Raw genomic sequence first — 23,652 nt, 5'->3', positions numbered from 1 at the left:
TCCCCGCTCCCCCTGCACGTTTCGTGTATGAACGGTCGTGCCCACCAGAGCGTCAGTCTCACTGAATGTTGTCCTCCTTGACTGCAGGGGGCTTTGAGACGGGGACCGTCTTGAGGGGAAGTGCCACCATGACCGGGAGCCACGATGCAGCGAGAATGATATTAGTCCCGGTGTGCTGGGCGCACTATTTGCTGAGATGGACCCCCGCCGGAAATTAAGCCCTTAAGCGCAAACAACCAGCCACTTAATGGTCCACGCTGTCAACAGACGGCAGCTACGAATGTTTATTTTTACTCTCTCACCCCTCCCCAGACATTACCACCACCACCACCACCCTGCAGCCGTCCCACCATTGACTGCAAACCGCCATCTCCTTCTTGGCAAACCGCTTTCTCTCTCCCATACGAACAACTTTCTCCCATGCCAATCACCATCTCCTTCCTTGTGTAGAGGTGTTACGGGAGGGCAAACAAACACACTGGGCGTGGCTATGTCTGTACGCGAGCAGGTGCTTACATCGACGTCCGCGCCGTTGAGCCTGGGGGGCTAACACGGCGCTGGGATCCCCCGCGGCCCCACCCCTCAGGGGGGCGTGGCTATATAAGGCGGTGAGCCAGAGGGCTCGGGGTTCAGTGTTCAGCTTTAACCAGAGAAGCAAGAAGACCTGCTAGATAAGCCCTGGGACTCCCCTGGATCGCTGTCCTTCTAAGGACCGACCAGGGCAAGCCAGTGGCGTGGCCCCTAGAGCCCAGAGCCGATGTTCTTGTAAGAGCCGGTCTGGGGACTCAGGGTGCCGTAATCCCAGCTTAACCAGAGCTGGGTCAGCTAGCCTCCCCTAGCCCTGTAGTGGAGGACCTAGGAGTAGGCTAGCCGAGACAGATATTGTGGGATCTCCCTGTTAGACGGGTGAAGGGGCCGATACCCCTTCGAGTGTTGTATATCTCGGCCTGTAATATACAACTGTGGTTAATAAAGAAGTGTGCCTCCGACTACGTCGTCCAAGTCTCCTTGAACCTACTACACTGGCAAACCGCAATCTCCCTTCTTGCAAACCGCTTTCTCCTTCCTCGTAAACGACGTTCCCTCTCCCATGCCAACCGCTGTCTCGCCAGAGTAGTAGGCACGTGACCAGCCGGCACAGCCAACGCGAGATGTACCCCATATTGAATGTGGCGTGCCGGGCGCACTAACCGCCGCTTTCTCCCTGCGCCCCTCCCCTATCCTCCGGTTCAGCACAAGACAGATGAAATGCGACCGCTGTACCACTTCCACTTCACGGCGTGGCCAGACCACGGCGTCCCCGACACGACGGACTCGCTCACCAACTTCGTGCGGATCTTCCGCACCCACGTGAACACAACGAACAAGGGCGGCCCCATCGTTGTCCACTGCAGGTGCAGCGGCGGCAGCGACGATGACTCTAACGATCGTGACGATGATTTTAACGATGACTACGATGATGATGCGTGATGACGATAGACCGTGATCGACGCTGGCTTTGGCTAGGAGGTCACGATGGTCATGGAAAATCGTTAATTTGTGTGTCTCTCTCTAGACAGTCTATGTTGTGTGTCTCTGTGTTGTCTCTCTGCTTGTGTGTCTGTCCGTGTGTCTCCGTGTCTGTGTTTTGTCTCTCTCAAATTTAGTTCTACCTGATGACGATTGCTTGTGTTGCAATCGAAACGTCGTATTCTATTATTTAATTTATTTTCTTTCTACGTGACTTTACCAAAAGAACCAAAGAGGTATTTTATTCATTTCATTTTTTCAAATAGATACCTACTTATTTCTTTTATGTTGAAAATTTTTGGTGGGTAATCACCCGAACTTATTCTGTGACCTTTGTACGAATTATTGCGTTTTCCCCGCACCTCAGCCATTAATTTGACTAAAGATAATCGTGACAAAATTGTGGCCTTGATTATAAACGAAATGCCAAGAAGCTGAACGGACCCAAGAAGGCGTTCCCTCAGGAGATGGAGCAATGGAATCGGCTCGTGTACAGGTGCTAGGTGGATCATCGCATCGCAGGATCGTGAAAGATAGCGGTGACTTTGGGGGACGCCTTCATCCAGCAGTCGATTGACCAAGGCTGACTGATGCTGGTGTGCACTGTGGCAGTAAACTCACAAATATCACAGAAAGTAGTGGGAGTAGTAAATAGAGGGCAATGGTAGAAGTGCAGCCCTGCTGTGCGTGTTGCTCACGCCACTGCTGGCAGAAGGGTCTCGGCTCGACGGAGTTCGAGAGGGCAACTCTAGCGGGCAACTCTAGTGGGCAACTCTAGCGGGCAACTCTAGCGGGCAACTCTAGTGGGCAACTCTAGCGGGCAGTTTGGCCTTCCTCCTTCACGCTGGGCGGACGTCTTGGAGGAAGAAGAGTCTAGGAGTACTGCCCACACTTTACCCCACCACACTCGACCTGCCGCTTGACCAACTCTGTGGTGTTCCCATATATACTGCTGGGTGGACAAGTGATGGGGGGGAGGGGGGGACTGAAAGAAACTTGCCCGTTGCTTCAACTGCCGAGCCGGGAGGTAGTTGTTGCATTCTGTAAACTAAACTTTTATTTTTTACCAGGTAAGGGCCACTGAGCTATATAGCTCTTGTTCGGAAGCGACCTGGCCACAAATGATAGCTCAACGAAGGGGCTAATCACGTGGACATTTATTGCAGCCAAATACTCTAAATGCGTGTGGATTCTAAATGTGGAGGGGAACACCGGAGGACCCGGAGAAAAATCCATGCGACCACTGGGAGAACACGCATACAGGCATCAGGGTCGGGATCAAACCTGCGACCTCCTGTATACTAGGCGAGGTAGTTAACATCTTGCCTCTAGCCACCCTAGCCTGCCAGAGTGAATAAACACGAGCCCAGTTCGAATCGAAGTCAAGCAAGGAATTTAAACGACGGCGCTCTGTGTGTTGCGTCTCCGTGCGCGTGTGGGAGCAGCGCGGGCGTCGGGAGGACCGGGACCTTCATCTCGCTCGACCACCTCCTGCAGGACATCGACAAGAAGCCGGAGATCGACATCTACGGCATCGTGCATGACATGCGCATGAGTCGCGTCTTGATGGTGCAAACCGAGGTGCCGCCGCACGCCCACGCACTCGCATGCTCGCACGCCGCTCACTCGCACACTCACACATCCGCTCGCTCGTACCCCCGCACACCCACTCAAAGAAACACCCGCACACCAGCGCACTCACACACCCACTCGCTTGCACACTCACACACACACTCACTCGCACACTCAAGACACCCACACACCCGCTCAAAGATATACTCGCACAAAAACACACTCGCACACCGCCACACTCGCACACCCGAACGCTTGCACACCGGTGCACACTCATAGGCTTACACACTCATACGCTCACACAATCGCGCACTGGATGACAACCTGTGGATTTTTTTTTTTATAAAATCTTATTTTGTGCACGTAATGTGGCTATTAAAATAAACAATGCCGGTTAAATGAAATTCGCACGCGAAGACTTGATCAAATTTGCGCAGGCTGCCGTCGGCTCGGCTGAGACCAAAGAGACTAGAATGCTGACCAAGGTGGACGTGCGATTTGCAGATGCAGTACATATTCATCCACAAGTGTATACTCAAAGTGCTGGAGGAGGATAAGAAGAAGGACTCCGACTACGAGGTGATCTACTCCAACGAGGGCATCTACGAGAACAACATCGTCGACAACTTCCACATGGAGCCGCGCAACCAGAACAACAACGAGAACCACACATTCCTCACCGACAATTGAAATGGCGTGGCCCAGCCGGGGCCTGCCAAGCAATGGGGGTCGGCAGGACGGACCCGTCGGGACAATCCATTCCTATCGTCGTTGGTGGGGAGGGGGGTGTGGTGTCTGGGGAAGGAGAGCAGAGATGAGAAGATCATTGTAGCTTGTCACCATCCTTGGCTCTTGTACATAGCTGATGGTTTGTTTGAAGTCGCCAAAACGTTCGTCTCTTGCGATTGCAGGCGACTGCTTTCATCGTAAGCGGTAACGAGTGATCCGCAGGAGAATTTTTTTCTTTCACCGCGCAATGCCACAAAATTGAAATTTTCGCCCCCCAATGGATGCATCGTGGGATAAATTCACGAATGAGCAGCACAAACTGCGAGTTTAATACCGAAAGAACCAAGAATATGAATCCCTGCAGTCACGAAAGCTTTAAATCAAAATTTAATACCGTCGTTCGGTGGCCAGAGTCCACGTTCCACACGGAATGATGTTGGTACGATTTAGTCCCAACGACGTGGCCCTCGGCATAGATTTCCGCAGGTGTGCGCCGTACGGCTCTCCGGCGTGTTTTCCGGTCGTACCGCGCGTGTCGTTCCCGCACGATGTCCCGTGTTTCGTTCCACGTGCTGGGATGCTTTGTCCGTTCCGGAACAAGTTCCCATCACGTGGAGCGTTGTATTATGACATTCACTCAATATTCTGGGAGCTTGAATTCATTTCCTTCTTTTTTTACCAAATTTAATTGGTGCTTTTGTACATCTGCTTGCCCGACAATATCGTTTGCGTAGGTCAGTGTTTCTCAAACTGTTTTGGCCCGTGGACCACTCAGACGATGCAAACATTTCCGTGGACTACCCAGCTTCCCTCCCGTCTGATGACAACATGCATTCACTTCTCTCTCTAAATACCAGGAATTAACAAAAATATTCATATTACCGGAACATAAAAAAAATTATGCAGCTATAAGCTTTTTTTGTCTCGGGTGGCATTTAGATCTTAGTGTTCGGAGAGTTTGATCAGGGTAGTGTACCTAACTTCAATTTTGTAGATTAAATATGAGTGAAATATTAATGTCCTAAACAAAGGGTATATAAAAAGTGAATTATTTCCAGGTCGACCTGCATTTTCATCACAGCCCCGCGGATCACCTGCAGGACTGCCACGGCCCACCCGACGGCCCGCAGACCACACTTTGAGAACCGCTGGTGTAGACTGAAGAAGCTCTCAGAATGTGCAACAAAGCGTCGGGACGCCATACCAAACGGCTGAATCGGTTGTGTTAACCGACGTCATTTCATCGGCGATTATTTAGGGCAGAGAGCGAGTCCTCTCCACCAAATCGCGCGGACGAACGAGATGCATGGGAGGGTTAAAATAAAACAAGAAATATTCATGTGGTAGTTTCTGCACCAGTGAACTTGGATATATTTAATCGCCACTCATTTTTTTGCTTCAGCGTGCATTCAGGAGCCAAAAGAGATTATTTTAAAAGGGAGACCTTGGAACAACAGAAGTTGTGAAATACTATTGACATAAAACAAGCAATTTAGTATTTATTTTTAATAAGATAATGGTGATGAGTCACAAACTGCCAACTCTGAGTTGCTAATTTTTCCACACTGTCACCCAGCCAGATGCATTTATCATTGCTAATTGTATGTGTTCTCATGAACATACATATTTTACGGTGCAAGATACATCCATCATGGAAACTTGAAAAAGTAACTGCAAAGAATATATTTTTTTAAGATGGAAAATACAAATTTACAATTATTTCTGATAGTCTAAACAAAATACCTCAAAATAGAAGCCACAGTGCCTCCCTTCCCACTGACCGTGGGGTCCCGCTCTTTGATTAACGACCCTGAGCCACAGGTGTACATTCCACATTCCCATGGTAGGGACCAGTCTCTAAAATTAACCACTCAGTCATAACCCGACGTGGATTTGAACTCGTGACCTCTACAATCACGAGCCGAGCGCTTCGTGCAATGTGCCACCTGGACGGGCGCAAGTCATTCTTGTTGCGAGCGGAGGGAAGCCAATCAGCAACGTTTATGCACGAATGTATATTCAACTTATTTTGCACTGCACGTAGCCAGGCGTGATATTCGGAGGTTGCCGGGTAAGGACAACAAACTAAACACACAAAGCAGTTCTAAAGAAACGACTGTTCAATCTAGATGACCAAAGTTTGCGTGATGGTTTATGCTCCTTGGCGAGATCAGCAAGGTATTGTGATCCATTTGTGGCAAGCACCTTATGTTTATTTGTTCATGTTCAGGTTGGTGGGTGAGCCAGTGGACAGCTTCACAAGTAGCCTGGTGAATATCTGACATGCTGCCGGTGATTGATAGAAGCGGGCAGTGGTGTCACTCTGCGTACCGCGGTTTGATATCGGTGACCGCAGTTGCACTGTGAGCTATTCTCAATTCTCCGTCGGTGTAGGAGATATCCGTATCAGCCGAGCGATGTTTTTATGCGGGGTGCCACGGTGGCGAAATGTTAACTCGCCTGGTATACAGGAGGTCGTGGGTTCGGTCCCGACCCCGACGCCTGTATATTTGGAGTTTGCGTGTTCTCTCTGTGGTCGCGTGGGTTTTTCTCCGGATCCTCCGGTTTTTGCCTATATATTTAGAAACGTGCGTTTAAGAGTTATTTAGCTGCTATAAATGTCCACGTTATGATAAGCCACTTCGTTGAGCTATCATTTGTGGCCAGGTCACTTTTGACAAAGAGTTATATTGCTCAGTGGGCCTTACCTGGTAAAATAAAAAAAAAACAAGTTTTTTTAGACTCGTGGTTTGTGGGGTAAATTGGTCCTTTCTCCCCGTTCCAATGCCTGCTCCGTTTGGCCATTGACGTTGACGCCGCTTGAGCCGTCGCCTGATTCTCGCTCGCGTTCCCCGTATCGTCAGCAGCCCTCGTCCGAGCCAACGCTCGCCGTTGCGTCTTGCGCGCGTCGGTGTAAAATACGTTTAAAAAATGACACCGTGATGTGATGAGCACCAACCGGAAACTATCTCGCCATTTCCATTCCTGTAACACTGCCACCGTACTAAGGAGCGCAGGAGCACATCAGTAGAGATGACTCACAGTGGGAACTCACTTACATATTCACACGGCAAACGCACCGCAGATTATGTCCGCTTGTTCAAGTCCAGACGCAAGGATTTCCGCTTCTCTCTCCCTGTTGTGACTCACTGCCTCTCTCTACGAAGTGTCTCCATCCCCAGCGCTGCTGTAATTGGCGTGTGATGCCCGGCACTGCCCTGTCATTCCACCCAATAGTCACTCCGTTGTCACTGAGCCACTCTGACTGGCGTGGTGGTGAAGTGTGATAAAAGGAAAATAATTGCCCCGCGGTATGGGGAGATCCTTATCCATCAGTGGATTGGACTTGTGCATTCCGTCCCTGGCAAGCAAAACAAAATAAACCACGAAAAGTTTTGGGTTTTTAATTTTTTCGACGCACTTGCCGCGCGGTTTATACCGTGCCTTGTGATGTGGCTGCACCCAGTGGCGGATTATCCCAGTAGCACAAGTAGCTAAACATGTAGCACAAGTAGCTACACATGCTACGGGCCCCGCACTTTCGAGGGCCCCGCGCTAAATGCTTTCAAGCTATCAATTCCGGTTCAGTGATTCTGCACTTGCACTATTACTATAGTACTATACCGCCTTCAACTTTTACGAACGACCGGGTGTTGAAAGTTAGCGATTTGTCGTATTATCTGGCTGCATAGAAAATGAAAACATACAATAACTTTACTGTGCAAGTAAAAATTTGTGTTTTAATATTTATGTGTTTTTTTTATTTAGGGCCCCTTTATAACAAATGCTACAGGCCCCGCACTAGCTTAATCCGGCACTGGCCGCACCAGCCCTGCGCTCAACGAGCTCGTGCCCCCTCATCGTTGGTGCACTGGAAAGTCCACATTCCCATGACGGGTGCCACTGTGTTCTGTTCACGACCACTTTACTTTGCACAGCGCGGTACTCGCGTTGCCGAGCCCACTATCGAATCCATGCCAGATTTGAAAAGAGATTGGAATATTTTCATTATCTTCTATCACGTGGTACAGTTGAAGATAATAGTTGTTTGTTTTCCTTTGCGAAAGTAATCGGGGTGAGCCGAACGTGTGTGTACATGTTAAAATAGGGTGAAATGTAAAGTAAGAATTTGTATATATGTTCATGATTTCTAATTGTTTACGATATAACGTTCAATGCCACGTGACACATTGCGGCCACGATAATGGGTTTCCACGGAACTGATTAGAACTTGTCTTTTGTGATGCTGTGTAAAATGACCAACATGAATAACGAATGTTCGCATGGAGAGATGCGCGCTTTTCACTTTGTGGTTCCAGCCGTGCGTGGCGTTTTGACGACACACTCCCGAATCCGCGTGTGAAGTGGCGATGCTTGCTATGCTCGCCGAGCAGTAGCCCGTGGTTGTTTCAGTTTTTTTCAATTTCATTTATTAGGTAGAGCCCTGTGAGCCATGAACAAGGAAACATCTTAAAGTGACTACACACAACAAGAACATTTCAGGAAAAAACAGCAAAAATATTCCAGAAAAAGCACCGCATATCAACGCTGTGTGCAAAAATCCCAGTGGGATGCAAGTCAAACAATAACAACCACAAGGCAAATTAGATTAAAGTTGTCAGTCTAACTCTGTACTACAACAAACAAATATGGCTAAACCAAAGCGTTTTCGAAATTACTAAAATAAATCTATAAAAACAATGTAACAGTGATCATAGGAACTGTGATTCAAATTTAACAATAAACGATATACATAACATGTACGACCAAACTTTGCAGCCATAGCTGGCAGCATGAGTCATTCCATAACAGCAGGAGTATCAGTAGGAGTATTGACATTTTTTCAATGCACCTTTAAAGATCAGCACACTATCATCAAAATTCAAGATCATACTTTGCAGCGGTCATCCGGAGCGATACATTTGATTCCAGGCCACTGAATAGCAGTGGCAGCTAGGGGTGTACATCTCCTCTAGGGCAGTTTTGAGTGAAGATCTCACAGGTAGTGAAATGTTTGTTCATGGTCAGCGCGCCTGTTCGACTCCCATCTCCCGGAGCGGCAGCTTAAAGGCAGTGAGGGAAGTCTGTCAAGTTCCCCAGCCTCCGTGTACACGGGAACAAATCCCCACGGTTATGGGAACACCACGGGGAAGGTCGCTTGCGCATGGCGGGATTCAAAGTGCTGTTGGGTATTGTAGAGGCTATGCTTTGGACCGACGATTGTGTGCCGGTATTGTCGTTATCGTATTCATGATGATCATGTCGTGTTATATATGTTATGATTGTGCGTTTCGATCTACTGTGCCAGCCAAACATAATTGTATTTTTTTGGGTTTAATTTTACTGTAATTGTTTTTACTGTGTAAATTAGTTCACGAATATATTTTGACTTGTGACGAGCTTGTTTTGTGTCCAATATCCGCTTGCTGAAACGTTACCTGCAAAACACATTCCTGCGGAGGGAGCTGGTAGGTACGTTGGGTTGCTCGGTCAATGGCCAGGGTCAACGGCGGCGTGGTGTATTCCGGAAATATGCCCGACTGTGAGGGCGGGCACAAGCCGGCGTGAGTAGGTTAAACGTTGAGTTTTATAAGGGCACCACGGGGTGACCAGCCCCTCCCCACCCAGCCCCTCCCCTCCCACCCCCCACCCAGCCCCACCCTCCCCACCCAGCCCCTCCCCACCCTCCCCACCCAGCCCCTCCCCACCCTCCCCACCCAGCCCCACCCTCCCCTCCCCACCCACCCAGCCCCACCCTCCCCTCCCCACCCAGCCCCTCCCCACCCTCCCCACCCAGCCCCTCACCACCCAGCCCCACCCTCCCCACCCAGCTTCTCCCCACCCTCTCCTCCCCACCCAGCCCCTCCCTCCCCACCCAGCCCCTTCCTGCACGACGGACGGACATAATAATCCCCTGTGGGCTGGTGTAACCAGGAGGTTCCTACCAGTATCACTTCAATTAGGATCCAGAAGCAGCAGCAGCAGTAACGTTGCCTCCCATACTGCGACAACTCGGCAGGAATTCTCCTGAAAAAGTCTTGAGATTCAGTGAGACTTTAAAATATGTTCAAATAATCCTCTAATTTTGCCCTATTTTATATTTATTGGGTAATTAATACGCTCATTTAATTGTAACAATGTAGAGTACAATAATATAGGAACTTCTGCGGGAAAAGGATATCGAATTACTTTATCATCAATCACTCGCAAACGCCTCACCAATGTCGCGTGACGTCATACCTTGCCCCCTCTCCTCACCACTCCCGAGTCCCTTGAACGTCATCACTCCCTGTCGTCCACCTCACCCGTGTTGCGTGACGTCATTAACCCACTCTACTCCCAATACTCCCCCCCCCCACCCGCGTCTGGTGACGTCACCCCCAACCTAACGCACCCCAAATCGAGCGTGACGTCACCATCCTTCTGCTCCAACTCGCCGGTGATGCGTGACGTCAGGACTCCTTTCCTCATTACCTTCTACGTCCCGTGACGTCATTACCCCCCCCCCCCCCCATCCTCTTCACAACCTCATCTGAGTGCAGTCCCGACGGGACTCGCCTCCTCTCAACAGCCCAATCAACCCCCACCCCTCCACCTCACAAGCGTGGCGTGACGTCATTACCCCCCCCCCCCCGCCAAACCTCTTATTTTCCAGCATGCAAACATCATCATACTCTTCTTGGTTCTTTCGGTAAAGTCACGTAGGTATAAAATAAAATATAACTACCTGACTTTACCGAAAAAACCAAAGGGTATGGATTCCTGCAGTCACGAAAGCTTCAAATCAAGATTGAAACGTATCATCGTCATTATTATTTAGAGGTAATAGATAAGCGAACTTTGTACCCGAGTGGTAGCGCCTGATGCCGACAATTCCAACTTCGGGGCCAGCGGTGAGAAACTAAGCCCACGGTCATTCGCAAATGCACGCAGTCCGTCCGTGTAAATGTAGCGGATAGAAAAACAACGTAAAGTGTTCTTAGAATTTTATGACGAGCCATCCCCAAAAAAGGTCGCGCATGCACGAGATCTCGGAAAGCATGACCCGTGTGCAACATAAGGAGATGGAGTGCCGTTGGGGGGGGGTGGGGTGCTTTGCTTTGATGCCTCCCCCACCCCACACACAACCCACACCCAACCACCGCATTCGCCCAACATCTCAGCGGGGTCCGCACTAACTCACCGGCTGTCAGCCGACGAGGCCACGAGGCAGTGGGCCACTGCTGTGATGATGGTTCCAAGTGACCTTAGGGCGCGCACAGAACGGCTGCTGGTGCTGCTGCTACTGCCGCTGGTCGTGCTGGTGCTGGTGGGGAGCGGTGGCGCAGCTGTTAGCGACCAGCCTGGCTATTAGTGCCGTCGAAAATAACCTTACTACTCTTTGGTTCTTTCGGTAAAGTCACGTAGGTAGAAAATTTTGATTAAAAAATAATTTATCACGACGTTTCGATCGCAACACAAGCGGTCGTCCTCACGCGAAAAAAATATAATCCAGCAGTGGAACTGCTGAAGCAGCGTCTTCCTATTTACACTTTACCGAAAGAACCAAAGAGTATGGAATCCTGCAGTTACGAAAGCTTCAAATCAAGAATAACCATAATACCTGTACTTACGCACCGTTAGCTTTGACGGTCGACATCATTCGATTTGCCAAATCCGGAGCTTTACTCAATGAGGATAGTTCTCATCTGGCTAAACAAAATCATCTTGAAACCGCAGCAGCAGCAGCAGAAAATCAATGCGTTGCAAATAGGAACGACTGAATCATTATATCTGTATATAATTGCGTTGGCAGTAACCTCAGCCGATGTATTAAATTCGTGTTTGTGGCATCAGCTAAGCCGCAAAGTGCTTCGTTGCCACGAGCCTACAGAGGGTGCGTTCCACGGTATCCCTCGCTGAGGCAAGTATTCGTATCAATACGCGGGCATCGGTGCTATTGCGTTGAACCCGCGTGTGATGTGAGCAATCACAGTGCAGGTTCCGCGACTGTCAACCAGAATGAGAATATGTATTCATACTCGAGGAATTCGATGAGCTGTAAGCTTCGATTTAAAGCTTTCGTGACTGCAGTGATTCATCTAATCCTGCATAATGCACGGACACAAGTAGTACTAATCACATACCTGCATTTCCCATGGGTATGCTGGATTCCTCTTGATATGCAAATTCTTTTGTCAAGGCGCCCCCTTTCCCCCCCCCTTCCAACCCAGCTTATATATATGCTCCAAGCACGTGTGCTGTTTCATTCAGACGCTGTCGCCTCGACAGACCTGGTTTCACCTGAGGACGGCTACTTGCGTTGTGGCCGAAACGTCGTGAGAATTATTTTATTATGTTTTATTTTTATTATTTTATTACTTACCTTCTACGTGACTTTACCGAAAGAACCAAGAAGATGAGCTGTAAGCTGTTTTTCACAGATGCCCAATACTAAAAACCCAACCACGCAAGTTGGGTAAACGTTACACCGTGGGTGCAAGCGGGCAGCTACGATGGTAAACAAACACGCCGTGGTATTTATAGTCTTATCATCGGCCATGGTCGATCCACTGGATGTCTGGATGGATGGCATGCCCAATTCGCCGCCACCTCTTACGATCCTTGCGACGTCAATAACAATCCACCCGGAGCCGATTTCATCTTCTCGGTCGACGTCATCCTCGGACTCGTTCAACTGCGGTATTATTCTTGATCATGGGGCCATCTCGATTTAAAGCTTTCGTGACTGCAGGGATTCATCTTATTGGTTCTTTCGGTAAAGTCACGTAGAAGGTAAGTAATAAAATAATAAAAATAAAACATAATAAAATAATTCTCACGACGTTTCGGCCACAACGCAAGCAGCCGTCCTCAGGTGAAGACCAGGTCTGTCGGGGAGACAGTGTCTGAATTCAGTCTGTCGGGGAGACAGCGTCTGAATGAAGACGCTGTCTCCCCGACAGACCTGTTCTCCACCTGAGCACGGCTGCTTGCGTTGTGGCCGAAACGTCGTGAGAATTATTATTTTATTATGTTTTATTTGTATTATTTCATTACTTCCCTTCTACGTGACTTTACCGAAAGAACCAAGAAGACATGGGGCCATCATCAACCACTTCTAGCCGTGGTGTGTCCTGCCCAAGCCACACTTTCTTAAGAACGCACATTATGTAACTCGCCAGCGATATCTTAGTCCACGTGTTCCTATTTGCGTCTCTCCGTGTCATTCCATGCACGTATCTCTTTTTGATTTAGATTTTTTTTTTGCTCTGTTTCGCCGATGCTATATACGTTGGGCTTCTTTCGCACCGTACATAACCAACCGTGCTAATCGGATGTGACCATGGTTCTGTACCGATATTTAGTAAAAAAATATATATATATGTTTTACTGTGACAGGGACTCCTCTACTTACGAACGAGTTAGGTTCCAGAGGTCTGTTCGTAAGTTGATTTGTGCGTAAATCCAATTTTACTCCTGTCGATTCCAAACATGTTGTTACGGCATGTACACTAAACACGGGGAATGGCTTTACAAGTTGTATAATCCCCTGTAGATGTAGATTCCACTGTTTTTTTCACGTTTTGCAGAAGTTGGTGCCACCACCGCCATCTATTGCTTGGCGGCGGTTGAACTTACGACTCTCGGTCCGAACAGGCAACTGGACATACGGACAGGGTTTGTTCGTATCTCTGAAAGTTCGTAAGTCGAGTATAAGTCAGTAGAGTGGCCCCTGTATTCTGAGCGTCACTTCTGCACGGTGCCCCAGTGCGTCGTGGTTTGTGGCTTCAGTTCAGTGACCGCTAGGCGGCGGATGACGTCGCTGGATCCATAGCCTCGGATGTGGAACGCAAACCCCAACTTTCGCTTTTCGCAACAATTTACCACCTCCCACCATCAACTTCCCCATCGTTTGACAAACGTTACCTGGTGATGACACATCATCCCTGGATGATACAGCTATTTGTAAAGATGGAAATCACTCTTCTGTTACATGTGAAAGGTAACGGCTCAGCGCTGTTTTGCTCACGTCTCACTACTGCCGGAAAGGCGTACATTCGACGGGAGATTTAGGTGGCGGGGGGGGGGGACGTCGCCATTGTTTTAACTGCCACGCCGAGAGATCGAACTAACGCCCTCTGTATTGGACATCCAGTGGCCTTCACTGTTTCGCCATGGCAGCAAATCCTGCGTCGTCATATTGATCTATTCCAGCCCAAACTCGAGGTTGGTATTCATCGTCACCAGCCATGATTGATCTAATGCTGGATCAAGGCCTCTTCCAAGACGTTGTTGCCATCTAATACATGACATGCCACTATCGTGTTCACGCTTAATAAATGTGCGTGTACAAACAAATGTCCACGTGAAATCACGTGTCTACAAATATTCGAACGATTACTTGAACCGGTCCTGGGCCTCCCCAAGGTCGACTCAGCTTCAAATGAGTAGCTGCTGCGGTGTGTTAAACATCGCCACTGGGGGGACAAAGGCGGCCGGGCGTGGTGTTGACCACCCACCCCCTCGTCTGCCGTGTCGTCCTTCGGAGGTGCTCGCGAACGGCATTTGCCCCAACAGTTTGTTCAAGGCTATTCGGATGATTTTTGTCTAAATGTGTGTATATATACATGTACAATATAAATATCAATCTATGATTTACAAACATACAAACGCACGTGGATTGGCCTGACCGCGGCCCGTGTGGTCGTGTAACCCATCCAGAGATGTGCAAACCTCCCTGCACGTCAATGTAAGTATTATAAACAAAGAACCCCCGTGTAACCTTCAAAGCCTGTTGGGGCAAGAGCTCAAGCGTATGGTTTGGCCAGCACAACAAAGATTCCCCGTATAGCCCTAACATATTTTGGGGAAAGTGCTGTTAGCCAGCACCTGTGAAGGCCAACACGCACACGAGGGAATGGGTGGCCAGCACCATGCCCGGCCGCCTTTGTTTCCCCAGTGGCGATTAGCACAGTTTGCTACGTACGGTGCGAAAGAATGCATACGGATGCTTACACACCGCCGCACGAGGTAGACATTTGAGGCTGTGTCGACCTACGGGAAGCCCAGGACCGGTTCAGATAATCGTCACTGGAGTTGGTGGTCGTGTGTGGGAATCGAACTCGAGACAGAAATTACACACACACACACGGATGCTCAACCGCGTGTGCGTGTGTGCGCGCCCGTGTGCGCGCGCGCGTGTGTGTGTGCGCGTGCGTGTGTGTGTGTGTGCGGTTTTGGCGTCGGTGACACGTGGCCAGCGTAAATCCTGGGTCCCCGGCTGGGAAGGAGCTGGCGGCACGATTCGCCACTAAAAGGGGCTATATTTAAGCCCCACAGGAATCCCACGCCCAGAGTTTGTGCTGCCGGATTTTTTGGCAGAGCCGACCCCACGGGGCCACGTGTCCCGCGCGACAGCTGATGGAGGGCTTCTATTTCACCTGCGTGGCTCTCGACCACCACCACCACCACCAAACACCACCACCACCAAACACCACCACCACCAAACACCACCACCAACAACACTCACCACGCAAAAAAACCCAACACCACCACCACACTCACCATCACACTCACCACCACACAACCACGCACAAACCCACCACCAACACCACCACAAATACCACCAACCAACAACAACAATAACCGCCATTCGTCACTAAGTGTCGGTGACGTCACCACGGCGCTTGTGCCAGGCTATGTGCACTTTAAAGCCATGTTAAGTCTCCAACGCCCGCTGGCAAGAGGTCACCGGACAGACCCAAGTGCCATGGGTTGACTGACTGAGATGAATGGCAGGTGCACCACCACCACCACCACACTAACCATCAAACTCAACACCATGAAAAAACCCACCACCACCACCACCACCACACTCACCACGCACAAACCCACCACCACCACACTCCACCAAAAGACAAAGATCCCCCGTATAGCCTGAACAGACTTTTTGGGGGCAAGTGCTGTTAGCGAGCACCTATGAAGACCGGCACGACACACGAGGGGGTGGGTAACCCACACCACGCCCGGACGCCTTTGCCTCCCTAGTGGCGATGTTTACTCATTTGAAGCTGAGTCGACCTAGGGGAGGCCCAGGACCTATCCAGACAATCGTCACTGGCGTTAGCTGTGAGTGAGAATCGAACTCGGGTCGCCGGGTTCGTAGTGCGGCACGCTAACCGCTACTACACTACCGCTTGGAAGCTCACCGAACGGCTTACTGACGACACCAATGCCGACATCCGTTAAACTTTGGGACGTTGGCAACGTGGTTCTATTTGGGGCGCCGCGGTGGAGAGATGTTAACTGTCTCGCCTGGTGTACAGGAGGTCGTGGGTTTAATCCCGTCTCTCTCCCCGTGGTCGAGTGACTTTTTCTCCGGGTCCTCTGTTTTTTCCCCTCCACATTTAGAACCAACATGCCTTTCGGGTATTTGGGTGCAATACATTTCCATATCACGATAAGCAACTTCGTTGAGCCATCCTTTGTGGCCAGGTCGCTTCTGAAAAAGTGCGACATAGCTCAGTGGGCCTTACCTGGCAAAGGAATAAAAAAATCGTTAGATTTGCATGTGCGTTTGCGTATGTCATGTGCGCGCATTCATTTGTGCAGTCGAAAACACGAACAAAATAGAGGCTCCCGTTATAGACTGGCTTTCGGGCTTGTTGCTGTTTCACCATCGGTGTGTGTGTCTCTCTCTCTCTCTCCTGTGGTGGCCAGAGCACATGACTCACAACTCGAAGGGGATGAGTTCCATGCCCAGTGAGGGGGTCCATGCGTCCCGTGATCGTCGTCACGATTTCCACAGACATACCGTTCCTCATTGGACTCCCTTACCTGCCTAAACAAAAGTGCACGGTGACATTGAGTGTAGCTACACTCGTAGACCGCATCACGAGGTTCACTTTCTCAACGGCTTTTGCCTCGTCCGCGTGTGCGTGTGTCGCTGCGATTTCGGGGAGCGGCAGTGCGGCGGTGCTGCGCGCTGCGCCACGAACCTGGCCACCCGAGTTCGATTCCCGCTCACGGCCAACACACCGGTGACGATGATCTGAACCGGTCCTTTGCCTCCCCTAGGTCGACTCAGCCTGAAATGAGAATCTGTTTGCGGAGTGTAAAAACATCGCCACTGGGGAGACAGAGGCGTTCGGGCGTGGTGCTGGCCACCCCCCCCCCCCCCCTTGTGTGACTGTTCTGGCCTTCATAGGTGCTCGCTTACAGAACTTCCCCCAACAGCCTGCCAGAAGCTATTACAGAGCACCCGTGTCTTTGTTTTTTTTTAGTTTGAGCAGTGGTTCGAGCGGCTGCGGCAGATCTGCGGCGTAACCCTTGTCCCGTGAATGGAACGTCAAAGAATCGCCGAACCCGCGACCGTGGTCACGCCCAAACAAATCAAACAAATCACCGCACACCCTGGCGGCAAATCGCTGCAATTCGTACAGCGCGTCTACCGCTGCCTTCGATTGGTTGAAGGACCTCAACATTCAACTGTGACATCATCGACACAAACTCTTGCTCTCCCCCTCCCCCGCCACCAACCCCCCCCCCCCCAATGCCGTACGATAGAAGCGCCCCCCTCGCTTCGACACAGCTGAAATCACAACTCAGCCTACGCATCTTCTTGGTTCTTTCGGTAAAGTCACGTAGAAGGGAAATAATAAAATAATAAAAATAAAGCTGAATAAAATAATTCTCACGACGTTTCGGCCACAACGCAAGCAGCCATCCTCAGGTGAAGAACAGGTCTGTCAGAAAGACAGCGTCTGAACGCGTCTGAACGCTGTCTTTCTGACAGACATGTTCTTCACCTGAGGACGGCTGCTTGCGTTGTGGCCGAAACGTCGTGATAATTATTTTATTATGTTTTATTTTTATTATTTTATTATTTCCCTTCTACGTGACTTTACCGAAAGAACCAAGAAGATGAATCCCTGCAGTCACGAAAGCTTTAAATCGAAATTTCTCCAGCTTTGTTTACCGCTCAAAATAAATTAACCCCCATCCTACCCCGGGGGTCGACGAGTCGTCCCCTGCTGCGTGATCTGTGTGGTTCTCTGCGCGAGCCTGGGGGCTATCTACGTGAGTCCGGGTGTCTGCGGGAGTCACTGATGACCGGCCTCAGACGATCCGCTCACTGCACTTGATGAACGCGTTTCATCGCGACCCAGTTTACGTACGTTTACGAGTACCGGCGTGATCCTGCGCGCCTCTGTGTACGTTGAACTTCTTTCGCACCGTACGTGACCAACCGTGCTAATCGGAGGTGCGGGGGAAGGACGACAAACTAAACACACAAAACGTAACAATGTTGTCAGCAGTATATGGGCCTCTATGTATGTGGGTCTCGATGTAAGTCTGTGGATCTCTATGTAAATCTATGTAAGTCTGTGGGTCTTTGTAAGTATATGGATCTCTATGTAAGTCTGTGGGTCTCTATGTACGTCTATGGGTCTCTATGAAAGTATGTGGGTCTGTATGTAAGTCTATGGTTCTCTATGGAAGTGTAGAGTAATAGGGCCGGCTAGTGGACAGCAGCGGCAACTGCGGTGGATGGAGAGTACACACGCCGGTGAGGACGTGCACAGGGTGTTGGCAGAGTGGTGGAACTGGGGCAAGGGTCAAGGAGGACCCCATCTGGAGGCCCCTGGAACCTGCTAGCGGGTTCGAGAAGGGAGGCGCGGTCAGGGCGGGGCCAGGCCGCACTGGGAGCATAAAAGGAGCTGAGAGCGGGAGCTCAGGGCTGCCGGTTCTGGGAGTGGACTCGTCTCGTCGTCGCTGTCGTCTTCGCTAGATGTTGCGCGGCCGGATCGTTGTTGGCTGTCTCGTGTTTAGGCGAGGCTAGGCGACGATGGAGAGTGTGAGGACGAACCCGTGAAGTGTGGGCTTGTTGAATAAAGAAGGTGCCTCTTGGAAACCCTTGTCTCCCAATCGCGACACTACATAAGTATGTGGATCTCGATGTAAGTTTATGGGTATCTCTTTAAGTCTCTGGGTCTCTTTTTAAGTCTATGGGCTCCATGTAAGTATGTGGGTCTCTATGTAAGTCGATGGGTATCTCATTAAGTCTGCGGGTCTCTATGCAAGTGTTTGGGTGCCCGTGTAAGCCGATGTAAGTCACTGGTGGCAGGGCTGAGACTATCTACCATGATTATCAACTCGCAACACGCGAGAACCCGTTTCAACCGCGGTGGGCGCCCTTGTAAGCGAGCGCCCTTCCTCCGCGCTCACTCGTCGGGGCCAACTCCTTAATTTACAATCCGGTTTAAATAGCGCGGTCATACGTAACGACTCTATGGTCGTAACGCCAGACACGGCAGCCATCAATTAAAAAATAATGGCCATTGTAAAACACGATAACAGCGGCTCCTTTGGCTCAAACTGATGTTCCCTCCAGGCTACTTATAGGTGCTTAGTCCCATCTCACGAGCATTTAGTGTCGGGGATTTAATGCCATTTCATTTTGGTGGCCCATAAATCCAATTAATGTCCATATGCCACGGCTAGACTCAAACGGCGAGTGATATCTGCACCGGTCACGGGCCTCCACTCATGTCGGCACGCCGGTAAGCATCATCAGCGGCGCTCTGCGTCAACGTTGGCCTGCGTGCGCTGGCCACAACACCAAAAAGTTCGTGCCCAGGCCCTTAACAGGTGCTCGCTATACAGCACTTGTGGTGTGGTGTGTGGTGTGGGTGTGTGATGTATGGTGTGTGGTGTGTGGTGTGTGGTGTGGTGTGTGGGGTGGTGTGTGGTGTGTGGTTTGGTGTGTGGTGTGTAGTGTGGTGTGGTGTGTGGTTTGGTGTGTGGTGTGTAGTGTGGTTTGGTTTGGTGTGTCGTGTGGTGTGTGTGGTGTGGTGTGGGTGTGGTGTGTGGTGTGTGGTGTGGTGTGGTTTATGGTGTGTGGTGTGTGGTGTGGTGTGGTTTATGGTGTGGTGTGTGGTGTGTGGTGTGGTGTGTGGTGTGGTGTGTGGTGTGGTGTGTGGTGTGGTGTGTGGTGTGGTGTGTGGTGTGTGGTGTGGTGTGGTTTATGGTGTGTGGTGTGGTGTGTGGTGTGGTTTATGGTGTGGTGTGTGGTGTGTGGTGTGTGGTGTGGTGTGTGGTGTGGTGGTGTGGTGGTGTGGTGTGGTGTGGTTTGGTGTGGTGTGTGGTGTGTGTGGTGTGGTGCGGGTGTGTGGGTGGTGTGGTGTAGTTTGTGGTGTCGTGTGGGTGTGTGGTGTGGCGTGGTGTGTGGTGTGGTGTAGTTTGTTGTGTCGTGTGGTGTGGTGCGGGTGTGGTGTGTGGTGTGTGGTATGGTGTGTGATGTGGTGTGTGGTGTGGTGTGGTGTAGTTTGTGGTGTGGTGTGTAGTGTGTGGTGTGGTGTGTGATGTGGTGTGGTGTAGTTTGTTGTGTCGTGTGATGTGTGTGGTGTGGTGCGGGTGTGGTGTATGGTGTGTGGTGTGGTGTGTGATGTGGTGTGTGGTGTGTGGTGTGGTGTAGTTTGTGGGGTGGTGTGTGGTGTGGTGTGTGATGTGGTGTGGGTGTGTGGTGTGGTGTGGTGTAGTTTGTGGTGTGGTGTGGTTTATGGTGTGTGGTGTGGTGTAGTTTGTGGTGTGGTGTGTGGTGTGTGGTGTGGAGTGGGTGTGGTGTGGGGTGTGGTGTGTGGTGCGGGTGTGTGGGTGGTGTGTGGTGTGGCGTGGGTGTGTACGTGTAATTCTTTGTCCTCTGTTGTATTTGCTCGTGGGTGAGTTATTACGGTCCCTCCAGCGAGATGGGGGAGTGACGTGAGCTCGCTACAACGCGTGCAACGCGTACGAATGCCAAAGACGGATTGACGCACGCGCGAATCGATGTTAATCAATGTATCGATGCGTTGTTAACCTGGTATAGCGCCTGTTATAGAGGTGTCGTATTAGTATTGTCGTGGGGAGCGGCAGTGCAGCAGTTAGCGTGCTGCGCTACGAACCCGGCGACCCGAGTTCGATTAATGGCCAACACCGGTGACGATTATTTTAACCGGTCCTGGGCCTCCCTAAGGTCGAATCAGCCTCAAATGAGTAGCTGGTGCGGTGTGTAAACATCGCCACGAGGGAGACAAAGACGGCTGGACGTGGTGCTGGCCACCCACCCCCTCGCGCCCGTTCCGGCCTTCATAGGTGCTCGCTAACAGCACTTGCCCCTACAGTCTGTTAAGGCTATACGGGAGATCTTTGTCTTATTTAGTATTATTTTAGCAATCAGTAGGTAGCTTTATTATACTATGAGCGGTATTCTACTCTCGTTAGGCACGTAACGACTCGTAGATTAATCGATTATAATATTTAATCGAGGGGGTGGGTGGGTGGCCAGAACCACGCCCAAACCGCCTTTGTCTCCCAAGCGCTGATGTTTACACACCGCACCAGGTACACGCATTTAAGGCTGAGTCGACGTAGGTGAGGCCCATGAAATGTTCAAATATTCGCCACTGTTACTGGTCGCGAGCGGCAATCGAAGTCGGATCGGCGGTCTCGTTAGCGCAGCCGCGCGTTGAGGACCACGCGGTCACGACGTGTCCCACCATCTCAAGCCCTCCACCCACCCACGCAGACTCAATGTCATCGACACGTCACCGGCTCGCGCCTGCCACTGCGTCGCGTGTCACATTCGGCGGTGCAGACCACCTAAGGCAGGGCGAGATGACCACGCTTGCGCTGCTTCGGCAACCGCTGATGTGTTTTCTGTCGGCGGGGGAGGATGGGGGTTAATTTATTTTGAGCGGTAAACAAAGCTGAAGACATTTCGATTTAAAGCTTTCGTGACTGCAGGGATTCATCTTCTTGGTTCATTCGGTAAAGTCACGTAGAAGGGAAATAATAAAATGATAAAAATAAAACATAATAAAATAATTCTCACGACGTTTCGGCCACAACGCAAGCAGCCGTCCTCAGGTGAAGAACAGGTCTGTCGGAAAGACAGCGTTCAGACAGACGCGTTCAGACGCTGTCTTTTCGACAGACCTGTTCTTCACCTGAGGACAGCTGCTTGCGTTGTGGCCGAAACGTCGTGAGAATTATTTTATTATGTTTTATTTTTAATATTTTTTTAATTCCCTTCTACGTGACTTTACCGAAAGAACCAAGAAAAATCTGGAGAAACAAGTGGGCACAGGGACAGAGCAAGCCGGAGTACGCCGACACTGGGCCCTTCGTTCGGGCGAGACTCCCAGCAGCAGCAGGAAGCCGGGCACGGCTCCGCTACGATCGCCCGAACCTGAGAGCCGACGCATTCTGCACCCACGGCGCCCACTGATTGATGACCCCGCTAATGTCCCCCTCGCCGCCTTGGGGCTCGTCTCGTCCGTCTCCCGGCGGGGGATGCACGCCGGCCGTGCATCGCGTGTCCTTGCTCGGCGTGCAGGCATGTGGAGGACAGGCATGTGGAGGACAGGCACGTGGAGGAGGAGGAGTGAATGTGACTGTGCCAGGACCTCCTCCTCCGCCGCCGCCGCCGCCCTCCCTCCCTCCTCCTCCTTATTTTCCTTGCGGTAGATCGGGTGACCTGTAGGTGGATTTGTGGTGGGCGTGGGAGTTGAATGGACCAGAGTTTTCATGGGATCTCGGAGGCGAGTATTATTAGTTTTGTTATTTGGTGAGGTGAGTGGAGGGAGGCTCTTTGTAAATTCAATTAAACTAAAGCATTTTTCTTTACCAGCTAAGACCCACTGAGCTATGTAGATCTTTTTTCAGAAGCGACCTGGCCACAAATGACAGCTCAACGAAGTGGCTTATCACGTGGGAATGTATAGCAGCAGCCAGATGGTCTTAACAAGTGTTGATTCTAAATGTGGAGGGAAAAACCCGAGGAGCCGGACAAAAAAACACGCCATCACGAGGAGAGACACCGCAAACTCTAAATCTACGGGCGCCAGGGTTGGGTTGAACCTCACGACCTCCTGTATACCAGGCGAGGTAGTTAACATCTTGCACTACCTTCCCAGGACTGCTTTAGCGCCACCCATGCCCGATGATGCCAGAAACTCCATCTGTTATTCAATTTCAAAAAGAGTATTTTTGCGTATTGCAACGGATGAATAAAATTGAAAACGATCTCCAAGATGTTAATAATGAGTATTTGTATCTTGATAATTGACATATATGAGACGCAATTCATCCAGGGATCTCAGTGCGCCATGTACGAAGTTAGGGGATATAAAAACACTGCAAGGTAGTCCCGAGTCCACTGGTCCATACATGGAGAGTGCAGGCCTGCGGGCGAAACAGGCTGAGTCTTTCAAGAAGTCGTGAACACAGAGCTCGCCCGCTCGCTCGCTCGCCTTGTTCACCACCAGTGGCAGCGGCAGAAGCACCAGCGCCTGCCAGAGCCGTGGCCCAGCGCACGCAGTGATTGGGTCACCCCAGGTGCGGAGTCGAGTTCTCGGCACGTGGAGCAGATGTGGATCGGCGGATCGGAGAGGTGTCGTGACAAACGCATGATCCTCGACTTTCGTCAGAAGTGTCACCACCGCATCTGCGACCGCTGCCCCTAGCGATTGAGAGCCTTGTTCGACAGGGGGAGGGAGGGAGGGGGGGGTGAGACGGCTGTGGTGTCGCTCCGTGGACCGCGTAGCCCCCGTCTCGATGCGCACAACTCCTGCAGCGAGTTGCGCACCTTCAGGTGGCGAGGTCCGACGTTCAAAGGGAGAACTGCGACCCTCAAGGGAATAGCGCCGCCCCCGTGGGTCCTCGCGCCCCGCCCCTCGCCCCCCACCCCCCCCCCACCACCCCGCCCCCCCGAGACGCCGCTACACGCCAGCAAAAAAGCGGTCCGTGCCGGTGCTGCAAGAAGAGGCCACGGCGTTTGGCGCAACCGGCCCCTCGCTGGCTGTGCGCGATGAATGAATG

The 23,652-nt window shown here is 50.9% G+C and overlaps 1 protein-coding gene across 1 annotated transcript in view; it reads left to right on the top strand.

Moving 5' to 3' along the window:
* The window catches only part of LOC144932208 (receptor-type tyrosine-protein phosphatase beta-like), a 39,026-nt gene extending 35,190 nt beyond the window's left edge, over positions 1–3,836 (top strand). The window contains exons 20-22 of the mRNA XM_078856156.1: positions 1,234–1,394; positions 2,955–3,090; positions 3,586–3,836. Coding sequence (XP_078712282.1) covers positions 1,234–1,394; positions 2,955–3,090; positions 3,586–3,771 — 483 coding nt within the window. The 3' untranslated portion in view covers positions 3,772–3,836. The remainder of the gene's footprint in view (positions 1–1,233; positions 1,395–2,954; positions 3,091–3,585) is intronic.
* Positions 3,837–23,652: the final 19,816 nt, after the last annotated feature.

Source organism: Lampetra fluviatilis, chromosome 5, assembly GCF_964198595.1.
Source record: "Lampetra fluviatilis chromosome 5, kcLamFluv1.1, whole genome shotgun sequence".
NCBI lineage: Eukaryota > Metazoa > Chordata > Hyperoartia > Petromyzontiformes > Petromyzontidae > Lampetra > Lampetra fluviatilis.
This window is presented reverse-complemented; position numbering and strand designations above follow the sequence as displayed.